This window comes from Pongo pygmaeus, chromosome 3 (assembly GCF_028885625.2).
Source record: "Pongo pygmaeus isolate AG05252 chromosome 3, NHGRI_mPonPyg2-v2.0_pri, whole genome shotgun sequence".
NCBI classification, from domain to species: Eukaryota; Metazoa; Chordata; class Mammalia; order Primates; family Hominidae; genus Pongo; species Pongo pygmaeus.
In genome coordinates, this window is record NC_072376.2 from 189327169 (window position 1) to 189341023 (window position 13855).

General features: G+C 38.7%; 1 protein-coding gene across 1 annotated transcript in view; it reads right to left on the reverse strand.

Annotated features, from left to right (window-relative positions):
- GPM6A (glycoprotein M6A) overlaps positions 1-12366 on the reverse strand; it is a 370006-nt gene extending 357640 nt beyond the window's left edge. The window contains exon 1 of the mRNA XM_054485714.2: positions 12211-12366. Within this exon, the coding sequence (XP_054341689.1) occupies positions 12211-12214 (4 nt within the window). The 5' untranslated portion in view covers positions 12215-12366. The remainder of the gene's footprint in view (positions 1-12210) is intronic.
- Positions 12367-13855: the final 1489 nt, after the last annotated feature.

The following is a 13855-nucleotide window of genomic DNA, read 5'->3' on the forward strand; positions in this document are numbered from 1 at the left end:
CTAGTATTCACATTGTTTCTACAATTTCTATTAGGGTGTGGCCCCATATCCCATTCCAGAGATCATGGGGCATAAAAAAAATTCATTGTAAGAGATCTGGAGGGGAAGCCGACTCTGATGGGTCCCAGAGCATGCTTGCCCCCTCCATAGCTTTCTTCACGCTTCATGCTTTTCTTGGGCTATTCCCACACTTTGACCACCCCTACTTCCTGACTAAGTCACAAACCATCCAGCTGCTCGTCAAGGTGCTCATTCAGAAAGCTTCTCTTGATGACTGTAGGCTCCACTGATGTCCTCCATTCCTGACCAGTGGTTTTACCAATGATTATACTTAATCTAGATCTCTGTATCTTACAGATTTTTAAATAGTTTGCTGTGTGCGAGTTTTATATCTCCAATGAAAGCATAAGTCCTTTAGAATCAGAAATTATCCTTACCCTGCATCCTTCATTATGTCATTATGTGCAGAGCAAGGGTGGGCATGGATAGACCCTTCAGTAGACCCTTAAGAAATACTTGTTCAATTCAGTCAACACTAAAATAAATTGAAAAGGCTGCTTTTGGGGGTGCAGTAGTTTTTTTTTTTAAAACAGGAAATTGTTGGTGGTCCTACATACAAAAATTCTGCCACAACGATGATCTTAAGATGATATAATGAGATATGTGAATTATCATTGGAATTTTTAAATATTTGACCTTTCTTCAGTTGAGTATCCCTTTACCTGTCAGCTGATTTAAACCAGGATGTATTTATCATATGATGTAAGGGGATTTCTCTTAAGGTAACTGCTGTGAAATGAATGAAATTATTTAATAACACTAATTTTTGTAGGTATCTCTATGCCTTTTTTACCTAAGGAACCAACTACTTACAAATTGTATACTTGTATTAATAGTTGCTCTGCCTTTTTTCTCTTTAGAGGAATTTGCTTTCTTATATACAATTAACAAATCAAATTTCATTCTTCTTTTTAAATCTTTCTTCCTTTATCTTTCTTTTTTTTGACTTAACTTCACTCTTGTAGCCCAGGCTGGAGTGCAGTAGCACAATCTCACTGCAACTTCTGCCTCCTGGGTCCAAGTGATTCTCCTGCCTCAGCCTCCTGAGTAGCTGAGATTACAGGTGCCCACCACAACTCCCAGCTAATTTTTTTTTTTTTTTTGTATCTTTAGTAGAGATGGAGTTTCACCATGTTGGCCAGGCTGGTCTCGAACTCCTGACCTCAAGTGATCCACCCGCCTCAGCCTCCCAAAGTGCTTGGATTATAGGCATAGCCACTGCACCTGGCCTAAATCTTTCTTTAGAAGGGAAAAAAATATGTAAAACAGTGACAAAATGTATAACCTTGTCAAACATATCTCATATCTCTAGAACATCCCTATGAATATTTATCCTTTTATGCTATTTAGTAAGAAAACTGAAAAAAAGAATGCAGAAAATTCCCTGAGTATCCAGTGTTGAAGTTCATTATTTGCACTTCAAATCTAGATGGAAACAGATAGTTGACTTATGTTAATAAAAACTATCTACTAAATATAACGTGTCTTCAAAATATTTTGAAAGCACAATTCCATTTCAGCACTTTTCTTTTATATATTTATGTATTTTTCTTAATAAAATAACAAACAAAAATACTATACCCAGAAAGAATAAGCAAGCACTGAGTTATATTTTATCAGATATGATCTGTTCTATGCCCTGATATTTCTTTAAAAAAAAAACACAATATATTTGTTTCGGACATACAGACTAGGATTTAACCACGGTGGTCATTTTTACCTGGAGATAACATTGCCAATGGAGCAAACATCATTTCTAGAACTTGTAAAATGATTCCTTTTAAATGAATCATTTCTAGGACTTGTAAAATGATTCCTTCGTAACAGCCACGCAAACCACTATCTTGCACTCACATATATAAAAACGAAGCAAATCAATCAAAATGAAAAAAACAAGAACCCCCTACACACAAACACACACATGCACACACACACACACAGAGAGAGATGTAAATAGCAATCTAAAAGTTTAGAGTTGTTAGCATAAAACATATAAACTTACATGTTAAAATGTATCAACTAGTTCCCTCACTAATTAATAATATATTAATAATATATAATGAGTTACCAGTAATGTGCGTGTAGCCTAAGGAAGTCTCAGATAATTCCTGGTAATATTGTATATTTGCTATTTGTCTTGTTTCCATTTTTTTCTTATCCTCACTTAATAAAGGGAAAAAAATATCTAAAGACGTGAAGAAAGAAAAATACCCAAATCTGGTTGAAGCCTTAGATGTCTTCTCTGTCAGAAAGTCAGGGTTGAAAACACAGAAGAATTACTAACAAGGAAAGATCTGTCAGCTTTGAGAAATGCTGCTATGGGAGTATCATCTTCATAATTTGGTAAGGATGTGGGGCTCAATATAATTGATCGATTGACTAGTTTATAGGCATCTACAGCTGAGTGAAATCTTACAGGACCAAGGTAGCACAGATCAATAATAGCTGAGTTATTGGGATAAGAACAATTATCTCCTGACTCCTAGTGTAGTGATTATTTAAGCACAATACGCTTCATCTCTGTTGATTCATTTCACAGTTCGAATATAGGTCATGTACTTATCTATATATTCCTAAATTCATGAAGGTATAAAAAGTCTCTATAAATAAAATACAAGAAAAATGAACACAATATAGTTTTCAGAACAGATGCATAACACCAACTTTACGAGACATACTGTATTATATCACAATTTAAAACAGTCAAGAAGCATATGTTATCATTTAAAAAACTCAAATGCCATCAAACATTCTTAGACAGTTTGTTTAACTTTTAAAGTTATATTTAAATAATAAATGTATATCAATAAATCATTTTGTAGTAACTTGCTGAGGGATTCTGCTATTCCACGGCATTTTCAGTCTCTGACTTTCTCTTAGATCATTCCCCTTCTGAAATCATGAAACAGTTCTTTCCTACCCAACAAAAATCTTTGCTTGACCTTGGACCCATCCAAAGTTCCTCCCACCCTCCCTCCTTTCCTGTTTCCCTCCCCTCTCTCCCTCCCCTCTTTCTTCCTTACTTTTCTTTCTTTCTTTTTTTTTTTTTTTCTAGTCCTTGTAATCTGGTCTATGAGAGCAGACTTGCATCTTCACTCCTTTATTAAAAATGCTTTGATTTCAATATCTGATATAAATGAAAAAAACCTTAAAACAAAACATATTGTATTCCTTTCTGTTCTTTCTGTTGCACTGAATACTGTAGGTCACTCTTTTCTTAAAACTCTTTTTTTTTCTTTGATTCTTCTGAATGTGCACTAGCTCTGTCTTATCTACTTTTCAGCTGAAAAGTCCTTCTTGCCTTAATGTTCTGGATCCTTCTTGCCTTAATGTTTCTTTCACAAGGGCCTTTGGTCTAATGTTGACTCCCTCCCACAACTGTTTTCTATACCCTCTTCTGAACAGATACACTCATTCCACAGTTTTGCCTTCTTTCCTGTCTCCAATGACCAATATTAAATACATTATACTTTTTAAATTTTGTATTTTTATATCTTTGTGAGTTAGCAAAGTAGGCAGTCATAGGCAAATAGCTTGATGATAAGAGCATTTGTTGGTTTCTTTGTCAATTATCTAAATGTTGTTGCCTTCAAAGTCTGGACATGACCCCAAATAATGAAGGAAACAATACACATTCACAAATAACTATAATGCAAGGAGGAAACAGCTGACATAGCAGACACAGAGAGACAGAAAAGAAAGGTAGACTTTCATCAGATGCAGTGTTTACTGAACTTTAGGCATTTGTGCAACATACTTGTAGCTTTACCACATTTTCCTAGCAATGTGTACAAATGTAATAATATATGAAATATTTATTATATTCACATGCCTTTTCCAATATCCCTTCATTTTCTACAAACATCTTTCCAAGATAGATATTAGAGAGAAAGGAGAGTTTTGAACCTATTGAGGCTGAAGGACTAAAGGGACAGCTAGGTGAAGACAGCTGACAGCTGACAGGCATAGATATGCAGATTTGAGAGATACATAAATATAAATGACACTGAAGCTATGAGACAGGAGGTTATTAGTAACTTTCAGGGGAGGGGTTTCAGTGAACTCTGGAGAACATTACCCAATAAGGTTGATTAGTGACTGATGAAAAAGAAGAGACAGCAACTATAGAAACTTAGTAAGTTTAGTAGTGAAATGAAACAGAAATGTAATAGTAATTCCAAGAGGTAGCTCTTGGTAATATTAGGACCAGGATTAGAAAATAAAAATAACATGCAGGCATGCCTTAGAGGTATTTGGGGTTGCATTCTAAACAATTGCAATAAAGCCAACATCACAATAAAGCAAGTCACATGAATTTTTTGATTTCCCAGTGCATATAAAAGTTATGTTTACACTATGCTAAATTCTATAAAGTGTGCAATAGCATTATGTCTAAAAAAACCCCAATGTATATACCTTAATTTTAAAATACTTTATTGCTAAAAAAAATGCTTACAATCATATGAGCCTTCAGCAAGTCATAATCTTTTTGCTGGTGGAGGGCCTTGCCTACCTGTTGATGGCTGCTGACTGATCAGGGTAGTGGTTGCTGAAGGTGGTTGGGCAATTTCTTACAATAAGATAATGAATTGCATTTGTCTTATTTTAAGGCAATATAATTGCTGCATCAATTGACTCTTCCTTTCATGAAAGATTTCTCTGTAGCATGTGATGCTGTTGGTTAGCATTTTACTCACAGTAGAACTTTCAAAATTGGAGTAAACCCTACTGCTGCTTTATCAACTAAGTTTATGTAATACTCTAAAACCTTCATTGTCATTTCAACAATATCACTGCATCTTTACCAGAAGTAAATTCCATTTTAAGGAACCACTTTCATTATTCATCTATAGAAAGCAACTTCTCATCCATTCAAGTTTCATGATGACATTGCAGCAATTTAGTCACATCTTCAGGCTCCACTTCTAATTCTAGTTCTCTTGCTATTTCTACCACATCTGCAGTTATTTCCTCCACTGAAGGCTTAAGCCCCTCAAGGTTATCCATGAAGACTGTAATCAATCTATTCCAAACTCCTATTAATACTGATATTTGATCTCCTCCTACGAATCGTGAATGTTCTTAAGGGCATCTAGAATGGTGAATTCTTTCCAGAAGGTTTTCAATTGACTCTGTCCAGATCCATTAGAGGAATCATTATGTATGGCAGCTATTGCCTTGTGAAATATAGTTCTTAAATAATAAGACTTGGAAGTGGAAATTGTTCCTTGATCCTTTCGATTTGTAAAAAAAAAAAAAGAGCACAGTATCTACAAAGCACAATACAGTGAAGTGCAGTAAGACAGGGTATGCCTGTATATTAGCGATACAAGTGAAGGAATAACAGCTGTAATGAGTGGCTAAGTCAGCTTGAAAGAAAGGCATTCTGGAGTCAGTTTTTCTCGTTACATGCCCCAGACTTCCTGCCTCATCATCAGTCGAATTACACGTTAAAATTGCAGGTCTAGCTCTCAAGCCCAAGCCTTCTGAATCTGAGTCTTGGGAGTTGGGACCCAGGAATCAGTATTTAATATACACCTTAAGGTATTCTAGCTAGACAATAAAATTAGTGGTTCTACAATAAGAAAGTTTATACAACTAGCAAGAGATATTTATTTTGTTATTACTGCATATTATTTCAGCATACCTTATATACCTTAAAATAAATAGTGAATATCTTACACTGAATAAGAATTTGTTTTATCATACTGCTTTCTAGAATTAACACATTATTCTGTTTATGTCGTTCTTACAGGTCAAGGCTTCATTTCTCACTGGGATGTGGTTTTGTTTGCTTGCCATAGCATGGATAGTGAGCATCGAGTATACAGCTTTGCAATATTTACCCTCGTCTCCTCACCTCTTGTCAAACAGTTGAAAATAAAATGATCTCAACTTAAATAAGCTGAAACACAATAATGAGCTAATATTTTTTAAGGCCTCTAAATTTCTAGGTTGAAATTAACTCTGTCCTGGAATTTAAACTCATCTCATTTACCCCAATTTTTCTTTGTTTTTCAAATGTCTGGGAGAAAGGCCTCGATTTTTTGTAATCACAGAGACAGCTCTAACTTTGCCAGATAAAAGTATTAATAATAAAAGGATATTTACATGAAGAGTTTCGTTAAGTGGAACCTTAATTAAATACATCTCTTCAAAAGAAAAGTATGGTGAAGCCTCTAGTGACACTATACCAATTCAAATTTTGTGCTTTGTAAAGCTAACACATGCTTGAAAAATAAAGCAATCTCCTAAACAGTTCACTACAAAGCATCTAGTTGATTGTGACGAGGATATTGAGCAAAGGATTTATGCTAACTGACCTACATTCCAATTTATGACCAACTCCATTCTAAATAAAATGAACAGTATTTTACAATAGCCTTAGAAACTTCAGATTCAAGGGAAAATAAGAAAGATTAGCTGATTTTATCTGAAACTATTTTGAGTAGAACTTATCCCAGTATTCTACCAATACATTTCCACCCAGGCATGAATTTCCACACTCAAATGTTTTGCTGTGAAATTTTAGTGTGACTGTTTAGATTTCATGTTTCTAATTGAAAATTTAGTCTTTAATCATACGTTTTTCTCAGGACTTGTGCTGAGTTTTCAGTTGTAAACCCAATGTGAAGCACACTTAACAAGACAGCTCTTTTAGGAATTAGATCAATTAGTCAGTTACCCTCAATTTCTCCTTTCCTCGTATGAGCAGGCTGCTCCTCACATCAAGGAAAAGCAATGTCCTGGGATTTCTGATGCTAGATCATAAGAATCTTTGCAGCTTCTGCTTGGGTTTTTTGGAACATTCATTCTTGGGATGCTGCCTCTTGAAACCTAGCCATCATTTTGTGGAAAACCCAAGCCACTTCAGGACAGCCCGAGATAAACTCGTAGTCAACAGCTGGCATCAACTGCCAGCTATATATATGTGAGCTCTCTTGGACGACCAGTCCAATCGTGTCTTCAGATGGCTGAATCCCCTGCTGTCATCAGGCTTCCAAGTCAGGAAACTTCAAATGAGGATTGCTCAGCAGACAGTCAGCCCTCAGAACCGTGAATGAAAATAATAAATTGTTGTTTTAATCCACTAGTTTGGGAGATCATTTTATGCAGCAATAAATGCTTAGAACATGAGTTTTATCTTCTTCCGCTGAGGTTGGGACTCTTATCAGACTTTGTGATTTTCTAAGGAAAATAACACACTAGAAGCCAAATGATCAAAAGTATTATCCAGTACTCTAGCATCATAAAAGTGTTCTTGATTTGCTTAATGGAAATAGCTTAATCTTATCTTCATTACAATGTTTTTTTTTTCTCTAATAGTTACTGGATCAAGAGCTGAGCTACATAAATTTATAGAACCTTACCCAACCTTGTCATCAAATAAATGAGGAAACAGGATCCCAGAGATTTATAGGACCCGTTCAAAGACATAAGGGATTATCATCTGCTTCTCCTATTTCAAACCTTGGCTCTTGTACCTTGTTCATAACTGTCTCGAGGGTGTCATAGTTTTCCTGAAAAAAAAGTTATGAGCTCAAGACAATACTGTGTGTCATTATTCTTTGTCTAAATTTGCAAACAATTTTACAGATACTTAACCAACTCCATTGTTACTCAAATTGAGTAAGAGCAAAATATTTCCATTGGATATTTTTCTCTTGTCAAAATGCGTATACTCTTAAATCTAACGCGGAATGTTTAAGTTGTCCCATTTCGCTGTTCTTATGTTGGGGCATTTAGTACATATCATGTAGTTGGCGTCCTTCTTCAATCAAACAGGGTTTATCCTTTCCCTCCCTGTCCCTCAACCAGTACTCCTTATACTCACACTTTCAAATAGATAATTCAGTTCATGGGTTTTCCCCTCACTAAAGGTTGGTAACCCTTTCATCTTTGTTTTCCTTTTTGTTCCTGTGTTCTGATTAAATTCTCATTATGTGTTCCTAACATACTAAATATTTGTGTTTAGATGTCTTGCTATTACCTCTTTTTTTTTCCTTTTTGTTTGAGACTGAGTCTCTTTCTATTGTCCAGGCTGGAGTGTAGTGGCACAATCTCGGCTCACTACAACCTCTGCCTCATGGGTTCAAGCGATTCTCGTGCTTCGGCTTCCCGAGTAGCTGGGATTACAGGCATGTGCCACCACACCCGGCTAATGTTTGTAATTTTAGTAGAGACGGTCTCACTATGTTGCTCAGGTTGGTCTCAAACACCTGGCTTCAACTGATCCACCCAGCTCGTCCTGCCTCCCAAAGTGCTGAGATTACAGGCGTGAGCCACCGCACCCGGCCTTGCTATCACTTCTTAATAACATTTCAAATATGAAATTAAGTTCCTATCCAAAACATGCAGAAAGTAAACCATTTGGTTTATCCTTTAAATATTCTATCAAGGAACCCACTACTTCCCCAGTCTTCAAGATTTCAAATTTCTAGACAAAATCTTCTATTCATTCTATTATTGCTCCATTTCCTGATTTTATAGATTTTTCACTAGATCTATCTCTCATCAATCTTTTGCTCTCCGGTTCCACTGGCTTAGACATGTATCATATTCTATTATTATCATATCGTATATATCATATAATATTATTCCCAAACTGGTTTAGACATATATCATATTACCCCAGGATTACTGTGACAATTGGATCTGTCTTCTCCAACTAATTCTGTTTTAAACAACATTTTCACTAATCTCCTTAAGTCTTCCCTGCTCAAAAACCTTCCATGACACCCTACTTCCTATCATGTAAATTCTAAATTCCTCTCATTGCTTTTAAAGGCTCTCCAAAATCAAATCCCATCCTGTCAATCCAGCTCCACGTCTTACTGTTCCCCAAACACACCTTACTGCCATGAGAAGGAGCTCCTTATTCTACCTAGAACCACTTCCCTTCCAAATGTTTCACATTCCTCCAAGACAGGTTCAGTACCACTCCCATTAAACTTTTCATAATATCTGTCAAACTAAATCATATTCAGCATCATTTTTTAAACAAAACCGTAATCAATGGTCTCATAGTGATATACATGTGGTCAAGTAGAACAGTAAGTGTTGTGTTCAGGAGAAAATTTTAAAAATATTCCTGGCCTATCTTTCCAATGGACCCTGAAATTCCACAATTAGAGATTTGCAGGTTAAAGTTCAACTTGAAGTTAAAATGTAAATACTCTTAGCAATGTGTTGGCCCTGCAGTTTTTTTAGTATCAACTATTTTGTTGCATCCTTTCCGCAGAGTAAAATTTTGGAGTGGAGGGATAGCCTTGCTGCATACCTAGAGAAGCCGAGGGCATCAATGAGGAAATCAAACAATAAAAGGAAGAGATGCCAAACTTGCAATTTGCCTACTTTGCAAATAACTTTTTTTTTTTTTTTACAATCAGCCTTGTGCATTATGGATATGAAGGACTATAAATTATTCAGAATATTTAATTAACCAATTACTCTCATTCTTCCACAGTGCTAGAGTTCAGATTTCTTCTTCTAAGACACATGAGAATTGATTGCTACATTCATCCCCATAACATTATCTTTCTTTCTTTAAGTGATAAATTTTGGTTTTCATGGTACCAGGAAAAAGAAAAAGAAAAACAAAACAAAACAAAAAACTGGATTCCATTTGTTGGCGCAATCCAGTATTCTCCTATGCTGTTTTTCCCTCTTATCCTAGCCATTAGGACTCTAATGCTAAACTTCCTACCATCCTTACTACCACTAAATAGAAGAGGCTCTAAGTAGTGAAGTTTTATTTTTCATAAGTAAATTAAAAGAAAGAGGAAAGATATGGCCTTAAGTGGCCAAATGTTGTCTATTTCCCCTATGCACTTCCTTCCTGCTTTCCCCCCTTTCCCCTCGCTGCTTATTGGCTCTTCCTACTCTCTGAACTGAATACTTGAATCTCCGTCCTGAGTTCTGGCTTCATGCTGTCACTCTCCCTTGCTACAGGCCTGCTCTTTTCTCTATTTCGCTCACCTCTGGCTTCCTTACTTGCTTCCTCTACTTCCACCTAAAGAGAGTTCAGGAATATTTTTAATCTCTCCTACTAGGCCCCTGACAATGTAAGTTTTTGGTGACCTCAGTTACAACAGGAAAAATGTAATCCACTTCTGGCAGTAGAAGGAACAGACAAATTTTTAGGTATCTGTAGATTACAGACAGGAAAGAGAACTTCTAAGAGTTACAGACCAAGCTTTGGATCCTGACAACTCAGTTGTTAACTCCACACCATCCCCCACAACAACACCTTCCTATAATTAGGGATGATTGATAATTATCCATGGGCATTGAAGCAAAATCCAGGACAAATTGTTTTCACAATAGTATGGAAATGGAAATTAAAAAATAATTAACTTTGAAATTATGAATACCTTACCTTTGATAGCCAGTCCTCTCGAGCTTGACGTTACAAGGGTGAATTATGTAATTCTTTCTAGACATTTTATTATGTTGGATCCAAATGGCATCTTAATGTTTTTAATACAGCTAACGAATAGATTACATCAAGTCAATTATTTTGACTTTCCATTTCTGACAGCTTTTCTCCTGTGTGAGCATGTAAACAAGAGTTTATAGGCTCAAGTGGTCAAGTAGAACACTAAGTGTTGTGTTTAGGAGAAAAATTAAATATTCCGGCCCTGTCTTTCCAATGGAACACAACACTTAACAACCAAATAAAAAAAAGAGCCTGAAATACTCTCTGCCACACTTGGGAAAATGTTTTATCTTTCTTTTTTAACCTGAAAATACTCCTTCCTTTTCAGAAAACATTTAAAGACATTCCTTCTTAAGACCATTTCCAACACTGTTTATACAAAGGCCCTAAAAGTGGGTCCTTCTAAGACACTTCCAAGGGTCAAGCAAGAAGAGACTATGAAAGTCTTGATCACAGCTAACATTCATAGGCAAAAATGTCCTCAGCTTTCTCTTTTTTCCTTTCTTCCAAGTTGGCTACTGTCTATAAACTCCAGTGATTAGTAGTCAAAGCATCCCCTAACCCTTGAGCCTGTGGGAATACAGGAATTTCAACCCGAGCACTTCAGTCCCCAAGGCCTCCTTTACTCTTGAAGAAATCCCTCACAACAAAGGACAAGGGAGAAGCAAGGGGGAGGGGCGCCCAGTGGACTTGGGCTGGAAGAAGTGAGCGGGCTGGGGTTGAAAGAGTAACTCGGGCTGCGGGCTCAACGCAGTCGGCAACCGCGGAAGAGCAGCATCCCCCCTGCGCCTATGGATACGCCAGTCCAGGGATGGCGAGTGCTTTCTCCTCCCCAGCTTCTCCCTCGCTCTTCAAGGTGACTCGTGGGACCCTGCGTCCTAGTGCTGGGTTTGAATCGGCTATTTCACACCCAGTTCTCCCTCCCCTCCGCCACACACAGTCACATTCCTGGAGCTATTCCAAGCTGCCTCCGCTAAGCACCGAATAAGCGGACCCTGCCTGGAAACTTGAGCGAAGCTGAACTGCGCCGAACTCCACCATCCAGTGACCCGAGCCAGTGTGGACGCCCTTTTAACCAAGCTGTTTACCCAGGTCGAATTTAGGAAGAATCAGCCTTCAGCCTCAACCTCAAACCTTTTATGCAAATGGGCACTTCGTTTGGAAAGGGACTAGAAATTGTCCCCAGTCTGGCCCTGCCCCAGCACTGTACAAACCTGTACAAAGTGGAAGTTTTAGGAAGTTTCCATTTCTCGTGCCCCGTTTCAACTTGCTCCCCAAAGAGAACATGAAAACGTGGGAACTCAGGAGGACAGAGATCTCCCTGTAATCCCCTCGCTATTCGGATCCGGGGTCTCTTAGTCTGTCTTTATTTCCCAAATACCGCCCCCAGCACGGTAGACCGGACCCCCAGGCTTGGGTACTGGGGCCGGCGCAGAGGATCAGCGCCCAGGCGCAGCCCCCCACCCTCCCGACCCACTGTAAACAGTCAGGCACCCTCCCTCGCCTCCAGGTGCCACCCCATCGCCATCGCCTCTCTCCCAGAAAAAAAGTCCAGAGACAAGAGGGCGGGGGGCGGGGGGACGCCGGGCGCGATGGGAACAGAGCTGGGAAGGACGCAGTCTGAGGCCGAGGAACATTCATTTTCTTTCTATAATGCCCATTCCCGTGGCCGAGCCTTTGGGCGAGGTGTCCGCGCCCGCCCGCGCACTCACCCATGGCCCGAGGTCCTGCTTCTCTGCAGTCCCCAGAGAAGAGCGAGTGACCAGGCGCTGCGCGGGGCCAAGTTCTCCAAGCCGCGCTGGGGCTCCTCGCGCCCTGGCAAGTGACAGCCTCGCCCCTCCCAGCGGAGACAACTCGCAGGGCGCCTGGCGACTCTGCGGGCGCACAGACCCCTCCCTCTTTCCACCTGCCTCCTCTGCTTGAAGCCCATTTTCCTCCCCCTCACTGTGAATCTCCTCCCCAGAGGCCCCCACCCTGCCCCCTTTCACTTTCATTGGAGACACGTGCAAAGTCTCTCTCCTAAATACATTGAATGCACATTACAGACACACACGTTGTCTCAGCACCCCACAACCGACTCGGTAGCCAAGATAATGATCTCTAAGTGGAGTCTGGAAATAGATTATTCCAAAAGACAGGTTTCATATGATAATTTTATGTTCCCTTGTCTTCTGTGTACCATTTTGTTTCTTAATGATAATAACATTAATAAAGACAAGAGGAAGAGAAAATTCTCCCTTTAATTTATCCTTTGTCACCTCCTCTTTCTTCTACATAAAATATGTTTCTGTAATTGGACAAGGTTATAAAGTCCTAAAAACCATACGCATAAACACACATGCACACACCCTGACACACACACACACACATCATAATATGCAGAAATCACCTGGAAAATAAACAACTCAATCCAAGAGGCAGTTGATGAGGCTGAAAGAGCACAGGGCTTGACAGTTGAGAGGATGAGTTGTAATCCTGGCTCATTTCCTAATTTGTAAAATGAAGGATCTGGAAAAAGTGATCTCTAAGGTCTCCTCAAGCTAAAAAAAAAAAAAATTATATAACTCTATGGGTTATTGACCTAGTTCTTTCAAGAGTCATACTGGAGAAGTTATTTCAGTAAGTCAGTCCCCAAGGTGTCGTACACAGCTTTTTCACGCAAAGCACACCCAAAAGTATACATATCTATGCTGTGAGCAAGTGGAAGAATAAAATAAAATGGACATGATTACTTACTTGAGGAACATTGCTATCTAATGGGGAAAAGGTGATATGAAAAATAAATAACAATATTTTTAGCAGAATGCATGGATAAATGCAGAGCATATCATTAAAATGCCACAGAAACATCTGCACAGCTCTTTCTCGCGTAATGGAAGAGGTATACTCCTGGCAGGGGTGTTGTAAATGCACTTCAGTTACATGGGAATACAGTTATTCTTATGGGAGGGGAAAGGAAGTAGTCAATAAAAATTAAAAGTGTTCAACATATCATTCAGAAATGCATCACCGTTCTAGAAATTGACTAACATGAACTGTGACTGTAGCAAAGCATAACACTAATACATTTGCTCAATAAATATGAGTTGCTGGCTCACACCTGTACTTCTGGCACTTCCAGAGCCTGAAGCAGGTATATCGCTGAAGCTCAGGAGTTTGAGATCAGCCTGGGCAACATAGTGAGACCTCGTCTCTACAAAAAAATAAACAAAAAATTAGCTGGGTATGGTGGTGCACGCCTGTAGTCCCAGCTGCTTGGGAGGCTGAGTTGGAAGGATCACTTTATCCTGGGAGGTTAGGGCTGCAGTGAGCCAAGACTGCACCACTGCACTTCAGCCTAGACAACAGATTGAGACC